Source organism: Elephantulus edwardii, unplaced genomic scaffold, assembly GCF_000299155.1.
Source record: "Elephantulus edwardii isolate Elephantulus edwardi_28Jun2011 unplaced genomic scaffold, EleEdw1.0 scaffold00004, whole genome shotgun sequence".
Lineage (NCBI taxonomy): Eukaryota > Metazoa > Chordata > Mammalia > Macroscelidea > Macroscelididae > Elephantulus > Elephantulus edwardii.
The window spans coordinates 1,967,543-1,984,261 of record NW_006399754.1 but is presented as its reverse complement, the minus strand read 5'-3'; the positions used below and the strand labels follow the sequence as shown (position 1 = coordinate 1,984,261).

The 16,719-nt window shown below is 37.9% G+C and overlaps 1 protein-coding gene across 3 annotated transcripts in view; it reads right to left on the bottom strand.

Moving 5' to 3' along the window:
* Positions 1 to 16,719, bottom strand: part of FNDC3A (fibronectin type III domain containing 3A) — a 198,360-nt gene that overhangs the window by 35,158 nt on the left and 146,483 nt on the right. For all 3 annotated transcript variants that reach the window (XM_006879501.1, XM_006879500.1, XM_006879502.1), the window contains 6 exons: positions 15,832 to 15,992; positions 12,860 to 12,919; positions 9,573 to 9,711; positions 8,950 to 9,003; positions 6,152 to 6,276; positions 4,848 to 5,022 (listed from right to left, as the gene is read on the bottom strand). In XM_006879501.1, coding sequence (XP_006879563.1) covers positions 4,848 to 5,022; positions 6,152 to 6,276; positions 8,950 to 9,003; positions 9,573 to 9,711; positions 12,860 to 12,919; positions 15,832 to 15,992 — 714 coding nt within the window. The remainder of the gene's footprint in view (positions 1 to 4,847; positions 5,023 to 6,151; positions 6,277 to 8,949; positions 9,004 to 9,572; positions 9,712 to 12,859; positions 12,920 to 15,831; positions 15,993 to 16,719) is intronic.

Here is a 16,719-nt window from a genome sequence, read left to right as displayed (position 1 = left end):
TACTGGCTCCTGTTCATATGATACTTCCTGAAATTTTTCTGTGTCAATTAATTCTTTCTGGTAGAGTGACTCTGTTAATTCCCTCCACCTTCATTTGATGCTTTGTGTACATAGCTTGAATGTTGGAAAACTGAAAATTGTTAAAGATGAAATGGAACATATGACTATAGACATACTAGGCATTTGAGAGATGCGATGGACCGGCTATGGCCACTTTGAATTGGAAAATCATATGGTAAACTATGCAGGGAATGAAAAGCAGAGGAAGAATGATATTACATTCATAGTCAAAAAGTCAATTTCAAGTTCTATCCTGAAACAGAATGTTGTGAGTGACAGGATAATGTCCATAGACATACAAGGAAGACCTGTTGACACACTATTACTCAAATATATGCTCATACATCTAGAGACAAAGAGGAAGAAATTGAGCATTTTTACCAAATTTTGTAGTCTGAAATTGACCGAACATGCAATCAGGATGCGTTAATGATACCTGTGACTGGAATGCAAAATGTAGGAGATAAAGAAGAACAAATAGCATTTGGAAAATATGGGCTTGGTGACAGAAATGAAGCTGGAAATAAAATTGTTGAATTTCATAATTGCAATGATTTATTCACTGCAAATTATTTTTCTAAAAGATACAAAAGATGACTTTGCACGTGGATTTCACCTGATGGGCTGGCTGCATAGGAATCAGACTGACTATGTTTGTGGAAGAAATTGTTGGAGAAGGTCATCAGCAGTCAAAACTAGGCCAGATGCAGGTCCAGATCATCATCTGTTAATTAGGTGATGGATGTCTGGTTGTGCCCCCCAACCCCGCCCCGGCTATTATGCATTATGCTGCTATGACATATATTTTTAATTTTCCTGGAGATAGACACATATCTCCACTACTGTGGCTGACTCTGAGAAGAATGGGAATCCCAGAACACTTGATCGTGCTAATGTGAAACCTTTACTTGACTAGGAGGTAGTTGTTGGAACAGAGCAAGGAAACACTGCATGGTTCAAAATTGCGACGTGTATACGCCAGGGATGTGTCCTATCTCCATACCTTTTCATTTATATGCAGAAAAGATCATCCAGGAGGCAGGGCTGTATGAGGAGAAGTGTGGCATCAGGATTGGTGGAAGATACATCAACAATATGTGTTATGCATATGACCCAACCCTGCTTGCTGAAGCTGAGGAGGACCTGAAGCACTTGCTGCAGAGGGTCAAGGAACACAGCCTTCAATATGGATTGATCAAGAAGACAAAGATTTTCACCACTGGGCCAATTGACAGCATCAGGATGGATGAAGAGATTGAGATTATTAACAGCTTTCGTTTCCTTGTTTGCACAGTCAACACTCTTGGCACCAGCAGCCAGGAAATTAAAAGACATATTGCAATGGGAAATTCTGCTGTTAGGGACCTCTCCAAAGTAATGAAGAGCAAAGGTGTCACTCTGCCCGACGAGGATGGGTACGAGCAATGGTATCACTCTGGAGACTAAGGTGTGCCCAATACAGGCCATAGTCTTTGTCATCACTTGCTATGCATCAGAGAACTGGACAATGACTAGGGAGGCTAGAAGGAGAACTGATGCCTTTGAGCTATGTGGTGAAGAGTACTGAATATACCACAGAGTGTGGGGAAAAAAAGAACAAAACCCCAACAGGTTCACCCTAGAGAGGGTTAAACCAGGCTGTTCCTTGGAGGCAAAGATTCTGAGGCTTCGTCTGACATACCTTGGATACGTTGCACGTCTCTGGAGAAGGATGTCATGCTTGGGAGCGTGGAGGGGCAGCACAGTAGAGGAAGACCCTGGATTGATTCAGTGACTGGGGTAGTGGGGGTAGGTGTGTTGGAAACAGTGTGATTGGCACAGTACAGAGCAGGGATTAGGGCGGTTTTACATATGGTTGCTATGAGTCGCAGGCAACTCGATGGCACATAACATATAGTGGTGGTGTTACTACATGACATTGAGTACACAGTAACTCCATGAACAAGAGATGTGAAGTCTTTCCTATCCTGTCCCATTCCCCATCATCTCTGATACACCCGAGTCCACTGCTGCAGTCACTCTGTTAATCAAGCTCACTGCTTCCTAGTACTCGAGAGAAATCCCTGACAGCAAACTTTCCCAATCCATCTCTGGATCTCCTGACTGCTGGTACCAGAGGTGTTGACTGTGGATCCAAGTAAGATGAAATAGCTGACAATTTCAGTCTTTCTTCATCTATCATGATGTCTAATGGCCCAGTGATGAAGACTTTTGTCTTCCTGATGTTGAGATGAAATCCATATTAAAGACTGTAGTCTTTGGTATTCTGCAGCAAACATGTCAAGTTCTTCTCACTTTCGGCAAGCAAGGCTGTGCCATCTGCATATTGCAGACTGTTGATAAGTCTTCTTCCAATCTATGCTACATTCTACTTTATAAATTCCAGCTTCTCGAATGATTTGCTCAGAATGAGCAAGTATACAGAAAGGATACAACCCTTATGCAAACCATTCTTTATTTTAAACTATGCAGTGTTCTCCATGACGTTCATATACCACCTTCTTAGTCTAGGCATAGGTTTTGTGTGAGCGCACTTAAGCATTCTGGGATTCCCATTCTTCGAATGTCAGCCATAGTCTGTTAACATTGAAAAATCATGTGTGGACATGATCCACATGGTCAAATGTCTCTGCACACCAACAAAACACAAATACAAATTCTTCTGGTATTCTCTGCTTTCAAACAAGATTAACCTGACAATAAGGATACCTCTGGTGCCATAGCCTCTTCTAAACCTAGTCTGAACTTCTGACAGTTCTCTGTCAGTGACCTGTTCTAGCTATTTTTGACTGATTTTCAGTAATATTTTGATTGCATGTGATACTAATTATATTAATAATTTTCACATTCTGTTGGATCACCTTTCTTGGGAATGGGAACAGTCAGTTGGCCAGATGGAATTATCCTGGCACAGACTGGTGAGCATGTCCAGGGGATGCATCTGTTAGCTAGAACATGTCAATAGGTATCCCACCAATTCCTGGGGTCTTACTTTTTGCCAATCCTTCAATGCACCTTCAACAACTTCTTTCATAACCACTGGCTCTGTATCATAGGATACTCTTCCTAAACTATTTCAGTCTCAACCAATTCTTTCTGGTATAGTGCCAGTGTATTCCTCCATCTTCTTTGGATGCTTTCTGGATCATTCAAGATTTTGCCCATAGCATTCTCTCAGAATTGCAACTCAAGACTTGAATTTATTTTTCAGTCTTTTCAGCTTGAGAAATGCTGACCAAGTTCTTTGTTTTATTCTCCAATTCTAGCTCTTAAATATTCCATTTTAATACTTTGCTTTGTCCTCTTGAGCTGCCCTTTGAAATCGTCTGTTCAGCTTTTATTCTGGAATCTCTTCCCTTTGTTTCTTGATGCTTTAGTCCAACTTTCAGTCTCTGTTGACATCCACTGTGGTCTTTTCTCATATCTTTCTAATGATCTTTTACTCTCTTCATGGATATCCCTGATGTCAACCCTCAACTCACATGGTCTTTGCTCATTAGTGTTCAATGCCTCAAACTTGTCCTTGAGATGATTTTTAAATATAAGTAGGTCATATTCTGGTTCTTATAGGTTTGTTTCCATTTTCTTCAGTTTCAATTTGAAAGCAAACATGAGTACTTGATGGCCTGTTTCACTGTCGGTACCTGGCCTAATCAGACTGCTGATATTGAGCTTCCCCAATGATTCTTCCACAGATGCAGACAATTTGACTTCTGTCCACCAGGTGAAGTCCATGTAGATAATCATCTTTTGTATTTCTTTAAAAAGGTATTTGTGATGCATAAATAATATACAAAATTCAATTATTTGATCTCCAGCCTCATTTCTGTAACAAAGTCTATCACTTCCAACTACCATTCCTTCTTCGTTTCCATCTTTTGCATTCCAATCCCATGAAATGCAAAAGATGGAATATATATGTAGGAATGGACTAAATACTATTTCAACTAATACTGCCAGAAACAGAATATAGAATAAAACATTTAATGCTTATTCAGTTAAGTTACAGCTCACAGTAGGTAAACTGCTATACAGGTAGATTCAAGGTGTTCTACACAGCTGCACGTGAGGTTCTTGATATTTGTGGCATTTGGGAAGCAGTGTGTGAACAGTGTAAGAGAACCGTGGCAGGCAGAACACCAATTCTGTACTTTTCGAGCTGCTTGTTTAGGAAGGCTGTGGTGACAGATCCTTCCTTTGCCCTTTTCTCCAGATCACCTCTCTCTCTCTCATTGCTGTTGGGTCTGAACTGACTCAGGTGAGTATCTACTGGGTTGTACATCATATAGGGGGAGACTGCCCATCTTTCTCCAGTGGAGTCACTGGTGGATTCGCCTTTGAAAGGTGTCACTTTTGAGTTAACAGTGCATAAAAGAGTCTATGTTGTTCCCAGGCATCAACACAAACCTACACACAAAAACAGCATCATGAAAAACGCAGCTTGAATTTTCCCTTTATCCCAAATAACCTAAGGTTTATTACTATTGAGTGTATCGAGAGTCATGGCATCCCTCTATCAGGTTTCCAAGGCTATGAATCTTAACAAGAGCAGACTGCCTGCTCTCTCTTCTGTGGAACAGTCGACGGATTTGAACTGCTAACCATCCCAACAGATACTGCATTACAACACCAGGGCTCCTTTACTAACTCCCAGTTGTTCCTAAACAATTAACAAGTTAACACTTCAAAGGCTTTAAGGAAGAAGCTAACTGGTGTGGCAATATGGACTACCACCCTGAAGCATGATCTAAATACATTTTAAATTTAAAATCCGTATCTATACTTACTGAAGTTTCTTCCTCCATCTCCAAAATATAAGAAATTCCTTCATCTGATGGTGTTCCTGAGGGTTTACTCCATTGTAAGGATAACCATGTAACCCCAGCTTTAGCTAAAACAGGACTTGCTGGCATAGAAGGGGCACAACCGGAGGTGTGATATAAGACTTCTTCACTAAAATCACTGTTGAAACAGATGGTTTTCAACAAGGAATTGAAAAAAAAAAAACAAACAAAAAACCAACCAAAAAACACACATGTAACTAAATAAGTTTTGTTAACGATTTAAAATCTAAATCATCAGTCTTGAATTTGACAATGCCTTTATGGCAAACAGACTGCTGTGGTGGTGGTGTGTGTTGTTGAGTAGGAATCGATGCCATAGGTGTCCCTAGAGCAGGTTTTCAGAGGCAGTAAAATGCACAGGAAGAGACTGCCCATCCGCCTCCTGCAGAGCAGCTGGTGGATTCGAACCATGTGCCTTTGGTATTGCAGTGCAGTTTCTTACCACTAGGACACCAGTAGCCAGATTAGATGCCAGAAAGTACATTAGTAATCTTTTAGAAATGCTGTGAAAAACGTTCAGGCTTTTAAACTTTTATCTTAATTTATCCAGGAAATGACATACACTAGTTCATAGAAAGGTATGGACACAATGGTAACATTCTTCTGTTGGTGTAAATGTCTCTTCCTTTTTTTTCTACACAACTCAACAACAATGTTTAAACATGACACTGGTTACATTCTTCCAACTGTGCAGCCATTCTTGCTATGCTTTTCCAAGTCATTCTCACCACTAACAAACTCAGTGAATTTAACTTTTTAAACACAGTGTCATCATAATCATTTATATGAAACAGGAAAGCAAATTCTCAGTTACATAATTAAGCCTCTTTGTTCCCATAAAGGTGAAAGAATACATAAAATCAAAATCAGTATGATTCTGAAGGGCATAGGGCATTTGGCATTGCTACTTAAATTAGAAGTCAGATATTTCTGATTCTTTAGAATCCACTGATACAAAACAAAGTAACAAAGTCATAGATGATGAAAATCAACAAAATCTCTCTTGATCACAAATAAAGATTTAATTTACAATGTTAATTTAAAATTCTGGTAGAGTGGCTAGTTTTTATATTTCCTGTTATCCTTATGCAGCTAAGACATTTTCTTACAGATTTTACAAAGCTAGTAATATTAACTCTCTTAAAGTAAAAAAATAAATCTGTGAATAATTTGCATTGTGGATACCATACACTTTAAGTTAACTGGATAATCTAAAATTCCTACATTACTTTATAAATATAGCTTACCTTGTACCATAGTCATTTTTGGCTGACAGTCTAAATTTATAACCCATTGCTGGTGACAGTTTAGTAATCTTAAATTGCTTCTGTAAACCCATGTAACAATGACAAAATTCTCCACTTCCTTTTCCCTGCCAGGGGAGGGGAGGGGAGGATGAGATAAAGCTACATTAAACTTAATAATACACATTATGTTTATTGCAAACCTCTCGTATGATTATGCTAGCAGGTTATGCATGTGCCTGTAATTTATGTGGGTACATTATTTACAAAAGCATACAGCATGTACCCTGAAATACATGCTGTATATCCTAACTTCTACATCTGTAGCTGTAATCCCATTTGGTAAGGGATTGTATTTGTTATGTCAATGAGGCAGGAGTGGTGTATCTCTTTTTTTTTTTTTTTTTTTTTTTTTTTTTTGGTGTATCTCTTTTGAGATATGAAATAGATTAAACAAAGGAGCAGAACAGAGATGGTGAATAGATGTCAAACTACATGAAAATGGCCCAGGGCAGAAAGAGAAGCTCAGAAAAGATCTCTCCAGAGCTGAAAGTAAAAGGACGCCTTTCCCTAGAAGTAGCACTCTGAATTCAGTCTTCTACACCCCTAGACTGTGAGGAAGAATATTTTCTGTACAAGTTAGTCTTTCATTTGCAGCTCTATGATATGAGCACTGCATACATAAAACATTAGTTTAGCAGTTGACAGAGTCAGTTCTGACTCAGGATAATCCCATGTGTGTCAGCGCAGACTTGTTTTCTACGGGGCTTTCAATGGCTACGTTTATTCTTCCTAGAAGTAAAATTACCAAGCCTTTCTTCCGAGATGGCTCTGGGTGGACTTCCAACTTTCTGGTTAGCAGTGGGCATGCTAACTGTAAGCACTATCAAGGATATTCCCTCCACCACCCGCTCCTCCTGCAAGTAAAGCAGTATGCACTGACTCATCTCCATAACACTGATTTGACAAGTAACACATAAGACACTTAACATGTAAGACACAGATCTTAAGATCTCAACCTTTAAGAGAAGGTTCAAATATTTTACTTGAAGGTTGAAATATTTAATATCTTTATATGATATAGTTCATCAAATGCAGAATTAATGATTAGGTAACTCTGTACAGATTTTTGAATTAAAAATGTTTTCACTAAAACAATCTCTTTCCAGGTATGGACTCTACAATTTCCATGAGCAACTAATAGTAGTAAAAACAGAGCATTCAGTGACTTGGACAATTTACGTGTTTTCTTAACATATAAAATCTTCTATGCAAAATATTTTAAGACAGCCACCACCCACTCCTAAATTTTTTCCTAAGCTAAGCTTCTTTAAAATAAAAATTGTGGAGTTGTTATTGATTAATCATTGAAAAGAGTACTGGGAGAAGAAGAAAAAAACCAAACTCACAGACAATAAGAGAAAAAGAAACTAAGAGAACGAAGTAGAATATTTAATAATGGCTAGGACAGTATATCAACAGGGAATTGCCAGAAATTCAAGTTGGCTTCAGAGAGGTCATGGCACAAGGGTTATCACTGCTGATGGCTGGTGTATCTTGGCTGAAAGCAGAAAGTAACAGAAGTATGCTTATTATTTGTGTTTTAGACGATGCAAAGACATGAGACTGTCTGGATCATAACAAGTAATAGCTAAGAGAAGACTGGGAGAAGGACAGCTACTGAGAGAATGGGAATCCCAAAACACTTAATTGTATTCATGTGAAACATACATAAGTAAGGAAATATTGCCTGAATAGAACAAAGGAATATAACATAGTTTAAATATCAGGAAAGGTATATTTCAGGGTTGTATCCTTTCTCTGAAGCTATTTAATATGTATGCTAAGAAAAAAAATTGAGAAGCTGGACAATATGAAGAAAAACGTAACATCAGGATTGGAGGAAGACTTACCAACAACCTGCTTATGCAGATTACACCACCTTATTTGCTGAAAGGGAGGAGGACTTGAAGCACTTGCTACAGGTTAAAAACTGCAGCCTCAGTATGGACTGTAGTTCAACGTAAAGAAAAATAATTTTACCACTGGGCTAATAGGATCGATGGAAAAAAGAATGATGTTAACAGTAGTCAAGAAATCAAAAGACATGTTCCTGCATTGAGAAAAATCTGCAGTTGAGGACTTCTCTACAGTTTTAAAAAGAAAGGATATCAGTTTAAAGACTAAGGTGCAGCTGATCCAAACGAAGATCTTTTCAATTACTTCCTATGCATCTGAAAGTTAGACAATGAGTAAGGATGACAGAAGATGACCTGATACCTTTAAACTGTGTGTTAAAGAAAAATAATGAATATCCCATAGACTGCCAAAAGAACAAACAAGTCTGTCTTGGCTAAAGTGCAACCAGGTTGCCCCTCAGGAACAAGGATTGATAGCAAGGACAGTCTTACATACTTTAGGCACGCTGTTAGGATGTACCAATTCCACAGAATTTTCATTTCCATGGAAAATTGTATCATGCTGGGAAAGGTGGAAAGTCAGAGAAAGAAAGGGAGATCCTCAACAAGATGGAATGACAAAGTTAGTGAGTAGTGGGCTCAAATATTCTCAGTGATGGTAAGGATCATACAGGATAGGGCATGCTTCAGGGTCACAAGAAGTTGTAGCTGACTGGATAGCACCTAACAACAACAGGCCAAATAAAATGGACAAGTTTCTCATTCTTCATCCAATTTCTTTCGTATCTGGCAGAAACAAAGGTGAATTGGCTGACTTCTGCTGAAGACAGAACTTTAACCATACTGAGGAACTAAAAATAGAAAAAGATTCAATTTACTTACTTCATCCCATTCTAAAATAAAGCTTTGGATTTTAGAGCCATTGTCACTAGGTGCCTAAAACAAATGAATGAATATAAATTAGTACTTTCATAAGATACAGATAGTTAAGTAATCTACTATGTTACAGATGTTTTCTGTGCATTTATTTTATAAATGTTTATACACAGAATAGAAATGTATATTTTACACCACACAATCATTTAAATGCAAAAAAAAGAACACAAAATGAAAAGCTATTAAATTTATCTCAATAGTGAGCAAGAACTACTGGTAAATTTTTATAATCCTTTAAAAAAAAATCTCTTTGCCTTTCTATCAGAAAGTTTTATTAGCTTCAAAAAAATAACTGTCAGGGACTAAATGTAACCCTAACCCTAATGTAATCATAGTGTACAGTAAAAGAATGCTAAGTGTAAATCAATCTTTTCAGCTATATTTAGAGAGTAAGAAAAAATGTATGAGTGTTATTTTACACTACAAGAAATGAATGCCTTTTTAAAGTATGAAGAGCAATAGAGAAATTAATTAGCTTAAAGCTTTTGGTCTCCAAAAACAAGTGAAATTTAATGCTATGGAAAAGGATACAAATGTCCATTTGGAAATATTCTACAGAATTTTCTTACCTTCCACTGCAAAGTGAGTGAAGTTTTGGTCCGATTGGCTATCCGTGGAGGATTAGGTACATCAGGTTCACAGCTCAAAGTGGTAAAGCTTTCAGCTTCTGAAGGAGTTCCCTTTATACAATTATATTCTGCCTGGACTCTATAGTGATAAAAAACAAAACAAAACAACCCAACCAGTTTTATTTTGCAGAGCATCATATTATTCTACCTTCAAAAGAAACATCCATAAATATGTGTAGTTGAGCTCTAAATGTCCTTTCCATCTAGAAAATGAGTAGTAGAAATAGAGAGCAGTCCTTAAAAAAAGGCAAAAATAGGACAGACCAGAAAGCTTTCCAAGTTTTTTTTTTTTGGCAATGCAAAAGAGGGATATGTTTAAATTGTGATATAGCTCTACCTATGGTATATATGTATAATTAGGGAGCTCTGCTGGCCTATTGGTAAGAAGGTGTGCTACAATACCAAAGGCACACAGTTTGAGTCCACCAGCTGCTCTGCAGAAGGATGGACAATCTAATCTAGTTCCATGTGATTTACTGTATCTGAAAATCTGCTGGAGAGTCAGGTATGTGTCAATTCTGACCTGATGGCAAATAACATAGTCTATACAAATACACATTTTTAAAGAAGTTTCTGGAGACAATATCTTTGTCCAAGTGCAATGAACAAATCTTTCTATTCCATCTTATTTTCTAAAGTACTAAAAAAGAAAAAATTAATTCCCTGATTCATTAATGGCTGCAACTGGCAATTTAAAAACCACTAGGCTGGATACAGGTAATTCATAAGAAGTTTACTTGAATTAACAGTTTAATATTAATTATCCTAACCATAAATACTTCTATTAAAAATGGTGAGGATTGAAAAAGAATATATGTGGAATACCTCTCAATATGGGCTTTCTAGCATGGATGATTATGTGGAGGGTTGGGACTCTGTGAGTGAGACACGCTGGCTTATCCACAAGAGCACTGGCCAGTCTCAACAACCTACAAGAGGACTGGCTAGTCTCACCAATAAACTGAACAGCTCTAACTGCAGAGAATATGAATCCTTCTCCCAGCCAGAGAACAGAGACCTCCCCCAGACTGGTGAAATGCAGGACAGACAAGCTTTGGGATGGAGACAGCAGCAGCCATGGCTGTACTGAAGAACTAATGTGAGATGAGAGGAGACAAGATCTTGTGGGCTGGGAATGGAGAGCCAATATAGGCAGGACTGAGAACATTTAGCGCCACTAGGCTGTCTCGACTATATCCAGTTATTAATCTGAATTACAATCTTTTGACTTTACCAGTATGGGTCTGTGTGTTCTGTGAGCTATCACAAAGGATTCTGGACACACCAAAGCAGTAAGATTGGTGTTGAGGTGAGTACAAAGAGGTATGGGAGAAGGAGAGAAAAGTTTGACTTCATGGGAATTAGTTCTGTATTACTGAAACTGTGAACTGGGATAATTTCTCTCTGATGTTGATAAAGGTCAGATATGGTGTTCCTCACATGGCCCTTGCTCTTCTTACAATGTATATAAAACAATATGAACGTGTTGCATTGGGCCCCAGCTGGAGATGCAGTAAAGTTATTAAATTTTAGTAAATTATACTAAAAGAAAAAGTATAGAATTAAAAAGTATCTCAGTTACTCCAATTACATGTTACAAAATTCTAAGCATTTTTATACTCCAAGTGCTTATCAAAAGAGGACTTAGTACAAATAAATATGTACAAATCAAGTAATATTTATGACTGTTTTATACAGAGTTCAAAAGCATAAGACAGGGTTCCCAGTGCTAAATTAGGTACTGCAAACATACAAGTGTCACTTGTAATCTCTGGGTCAATGCGATAACCTTTCACTATAGTATGAGTTAAATAAGTCTTTTTAAAAGAGGAAATAAAGAATATTTAATCATGAAACATTAGAAAAACTGAAGTTCATAATTAAAAATTAATGCTTAAGTAGGAAGCTCTGGTGGTCCTGTTGTTATGTACTATCAAGTACAAAATATATAATAAGCAACTCATAGCTGACCCTCCAGCAGGTTTTCAGAGGCAGTAAACTACACTGGAGTTGATTACTCATCTTTCTCCCCCAGAGCAGTTGGTTGATTTGAACCTTGTACTTTTAGGTTCGCAGGGTAGCTCCTTATCACTAGGCCACCAGCCAAAAGGCACATAACAAAAACACTTAAGTCATGTTTTTAGGAAATCGTCTTTTAAAAAATTTAAAAAAACCTTATGCCCCAGAACACTTAATTGTGCTAATGCGAAACCTATACTTGGACCAAGAGGCAGTTGTCAGAACAGAGCAGGGTAACACTGCATGGTTCAAAATTGGGAAGGGTGTACGCCAGGGATGTGTCCTATCTCCATACCTTTTCAACCTGTATGCAGAGCAGATTATCCGGGAGGCTGGGCTCTATGAGGAGAATTGTGGCATCAGGATTGGTGGAAGATCTATTAACAATCTGTCTGCATCATGCAGATGATACAACCCTGCTTGCTGAAACTGAGGAGGACCTCATGCACTTGTTGCAGAGGGTCAAGGACTGCAGCCTTGAATATGGACTGAGGCTCAATGTCAAGAAGACAAAGATTCTCACCACTGGACCAATTGGTAGCATCAGGATGGATGGCGAAGAGACTGAGAATGTTCATAGTTTCAGTTTGCTAGGCTCCATGGTCAGCACTCTTGGCACCAGTAGTCAGGAAATAAAAAAATGTATTGCCATGGGAAAGTCTGATGTTAGGGACCTCTCTAAAGTACTCAGGAGCAACAGTGTCTCTCTGGAGACTAAGGTGCGCCTGATACAGGCCATGGTCTTTGCAATCACTTGTTATGCATCAGAGAGTTGGACAATGACTAGGGAGGACAGAAGATGCCTTTGAGCTGTGGTGCTGGAGAAGAGTATTGAATGTACCATGGACTGCCAAGAAAACAAACAGATTCACCCTTGAGAAGGTTAAACCAAGCAACTCCTTGGAAACAAGGATTCTGGGGCTTCATCTGACATACTTTGGGCATGTTGCAAGGAGGGAAAGGTCCTTGTAGAGGGACATCATGCTTGGGAGGGTGGAGGGACGGCGCAAGAGGGAAAGACCCTCTATGAGATGGATTGATTCAGTGACTGGGGTAATCGGGATGGGTGTGTCGGAGGCAGTATGATTGGCACAGGATAGAGTAGGTTTTAGGGCTGTGTACATAGGGTCGCTATGAGTCGCAAAAGACTGGACGGCACATAACAACAACAACAACTATCATAAAAAACAACATGTGGATTTTCTTACTTTGCATAGTAATCTGTAGCTGGCTTCAGATCATTTACAGTGACATTTGTTTCTTCTCCACTAGGATAAAGCAAAAGGGGAATTATTTGTTATCTTATAAATAAAGCATTTAGAGAAATGTAAAGTAGATTTATTATTACTCTGTGGTACTTTGCTCTTTACCAACTATAATCTTATTTAGTTCCATAATAAAGAATTTGAGCAATTAGGAGATGTGCCAAACATATCTGCACATGAAAAGGTATGCTAATAGGTAAATCAACTGGGTAAGTGGCACATTTACAAAAACGTGTTTGGAGAAGTTGCTTACCTTATTAAAGAAATGAAACTTTCAATTACTAAACATTTATCTTTACAAGGCTAAAATACTATATAAAACTGAAAATGTAACTACCACATTTTTATATGTGGTTTGTCACTACTTAACTTTACTTAGAAATAATGAATAGAGAAGGAAAAAAGTGAAAACCATTTTCCATGGACATTATTCAGTTTTCAAATTCAATAGTGCCTATCTCCCCTCCCCCAGTCAACTATAATTTGAAACAATTACTTGGGTATGTGTCTACAAACGTAGCTATTCTGTATTCGCTCTCCTCTTCTTTGACTATGGGTAAATACACAACAAACAGCCCCCCCCTTTCTTTACACACACCTTTCTTCCCTATTCTATTTCCTTAATGCAGTCAGGAGTGGCATCTACTTCCTAAACAACATGCCTTCAGACTCTGTGTTGACAATTATAGAAAGGCTTCAGGCTTTTTATTCATAGCGTTGCTATAAGACGTGCTCGGCTCAATGGCAATCATCATCATCATCAACAACTACAAAGAAATAGGACTCTCCAAGAGAGATGCAAATCAGAACAACTATGCGGTATCATCTCACCGCAGTCAGAATAGCAAAACTTAACAGAACAGCAAGCAACAAATGCTGGAGAGGTTGTGGAGAAACTGGAACCCTTAGTCACTGTTGGTGGAAGTGTAAAATGGAGCAACTACTGTAGAAGGCAGTGTGACACTTTCACAAAAAGTTGCAAAGAGAGATACCATTTGACCCAGGAATTCTACTACTGGGAATATACCCCAAAGAGACCATAAATGCCACCCAGATACATGCACACCCATGTTTATCGTGGCTTTGTTCATAATAGCAAGAAGTTGGAAACAACCTAAGTTTCTATTAACAAACGAATGGATAGAGAAGCTGTGGCATATTCACACAATGGAATACTATGCTGCATTGAAAAACAAGGAACTCATGAAATATTATTCAAAATGGGTAACCCTGGAGGACATTATGCTGAGTGAAATATCTCAGTCATAAAAGGACAAATACTGCAGAGTGCCTCTGTTGTAAAATAGGACTGACATCAGAGTTGGGGGGAGACTGAGAAAGATGAGATAAGTAATGTATACTGCATTGAAAGAGATGAGGGAGAAAACTGTTTTGAAAGGGATATGTCATGACGGGAATTTGGAACGAATACTGCACAGTTGAGTGGACCTGGGGGGAGGGATTGTAAAACATTAAAATAATTTTTCTTTTACTTTTCAAAGAGAAGAGTGTTCTGGGGGGGGAGGGGTGGGCAGGGAGAAAAGTGCAACAATGAATGAATGGAAATCCAAAGTCTGTAAATTTTCATTAAAATTAGTAATAATTAAAAAAAAATTAAAAAAAAGAAATAGAGGACTGTTTCTCAAATTTCTTCCTTCTCCACTTTATGTACTCACTCACCCCTTTTTCCCCCTGACCCTCAGTGACCCTGTTTCTGATACCATTGTATGAGAAATCAAACATGTCTTCCTGATGGAAATGAGATTTCAGTGAATTGGGCAGGTGTAGCAGCAGCCTCAAGAGACCTTCACTGAAAGGATAAATGAGATGCCAAATCTTTCTCTTGTAATTTTTGATCAAGCTGAAAATGGAGATAATTTCTTTCTCTTACATGCAACCATAGCATAATAAAAATAGTCATCAACACCAAAAGAAGAAGTATTTATGTTCCTTTATACCGTATTTTCCCCTTAGTTTATATTTTTATAAAAATTAATGGGATTAAAACAAGGTAATCTCAGCAGGAAGAAGGAAGCACGACATTTTAAAAAACTGATTATGACTCAAAGATAGTAACTCAGACATTTTCACTTTCTTTTCTTCCCTACATCAGACATTACAAAAAATAAAAAGATAGCAAGAAGATTGATGCATCCAGTGCTCACTGTTACTGATTATGATTTAAGTGACTAATCATCTTCTTTGTAACCTTCCTTGCACTTAAACAATATCAAATCACTCTCAACAAGCAATTTCTATGTAAGGATAGAAAAGGTATTTTTTTTTTAAAAAACAATAAATCATACACATTATAAATTTAGCCACTCTTAAAGCCACTTGGTGTGTAATCTACTTTTGAAGAAAGGGAAATGTACAATGGTGTATCTTAAAAATAAGACTACTGGCGAGCTCTGGTGGCCTAGTGGCAAGAAGCTGCACTGCAATCCCAGAGGTAGGCAATTTGAACCACCAGATGCTCTGCTGGAGAAGGGGGGACAATCTCCTCCTGTACCAGTCAGATCTGATTTGACGGAACACACCCACAAAGTAATAAACTTAAAAAAAAATACTAAGGACCCAGAGGAGCAGCATCACACTGCGTAAGTTCTACTTTGGTTCTTGGGTTCTACACATCACAATTTGTATTTATAACCTGAAAATAAGACAGTACTTAAGATCTATCATGGAGCCCACAGATCTGCCAAAAGCTGAACATGACCAAGAAAAGTGATCACTTAAATGTAATGTCATCAGTTATGTGCACTAGTCTGCGGGTAGACTGTGGACAGAACAAGCATTATTGATGATCAACAACTTATAGATTAAAAATAAAAGTATGAGGGAGGGGAAAAAATAGAGTTAGTATTATCAACTTTGAGTAAGTTACCAGGCAGTGAGCAAAACAGAACACTTACACATAGACACTCCTGTATTTCCCATCTTTTCCAGTGCTTGAAACCAGAATTTCATAACCATAGAGCTCTGGAGCAGTAGTAGCTTCTTCTGTTTCACCATTAATGACACCAGAAGGAGGTGACCAGGTCAGTACTACTGTTCTTGCCTGGATATCAGAGGCCTGCATAAACACAGTTATTAGAGGTTTTTAAACACAACTTCTAAATGCACAACAAACAGTAAAACATCTTTATGAGTCTTTAAGAGCAAATAAAACATACTAGTGTATACTTACATACCATGGCTCACAAAGAGAAACATGCCCATTTATGGATGGGAAATAATGTATTGTGACAGAATGGATAGGTTCAACAAAACTTTAAGGATCATTTAGCCTATTCAAATTTATTAGAGCAAGTATCATAAACACTCAAAAAGACAAAACAGGAAGAAAAGACCCCCTGTAATATATTTGAAAAATACTAGCTTTTCCAATTTAGAAAATGTCTTACAGTAAGAAAAAGGTAAAAGCTCAAGAACAACAAAAGACATGGATAGTCCAAAGAAACAAACAGACTACAGATGATACTTCAACGCAATCATAACTAAATATGCAAATAAAAATACCATTTTCCATACAATGGTTTGAGAAAGAGTAAAAATTTAGTAATATCCATTTAGAGGGATAGACATCTCTTAAACGTGGAAGAGAGTATAAACTGATTGTTGTTAGATGTCACTGAGTGAAGTACAGTTCATAACAAACCTGTCAACAACAGATCTGAACCATGTCCTATCCTGGGCCATCCTCACAATCTCTGACACACTCAAGCTCACTGCTACAGTCACTGTGTCAATCCACCTGGCAGATGATTTTGTTCCTGTATTTATTTTGTTAACTGGTATAT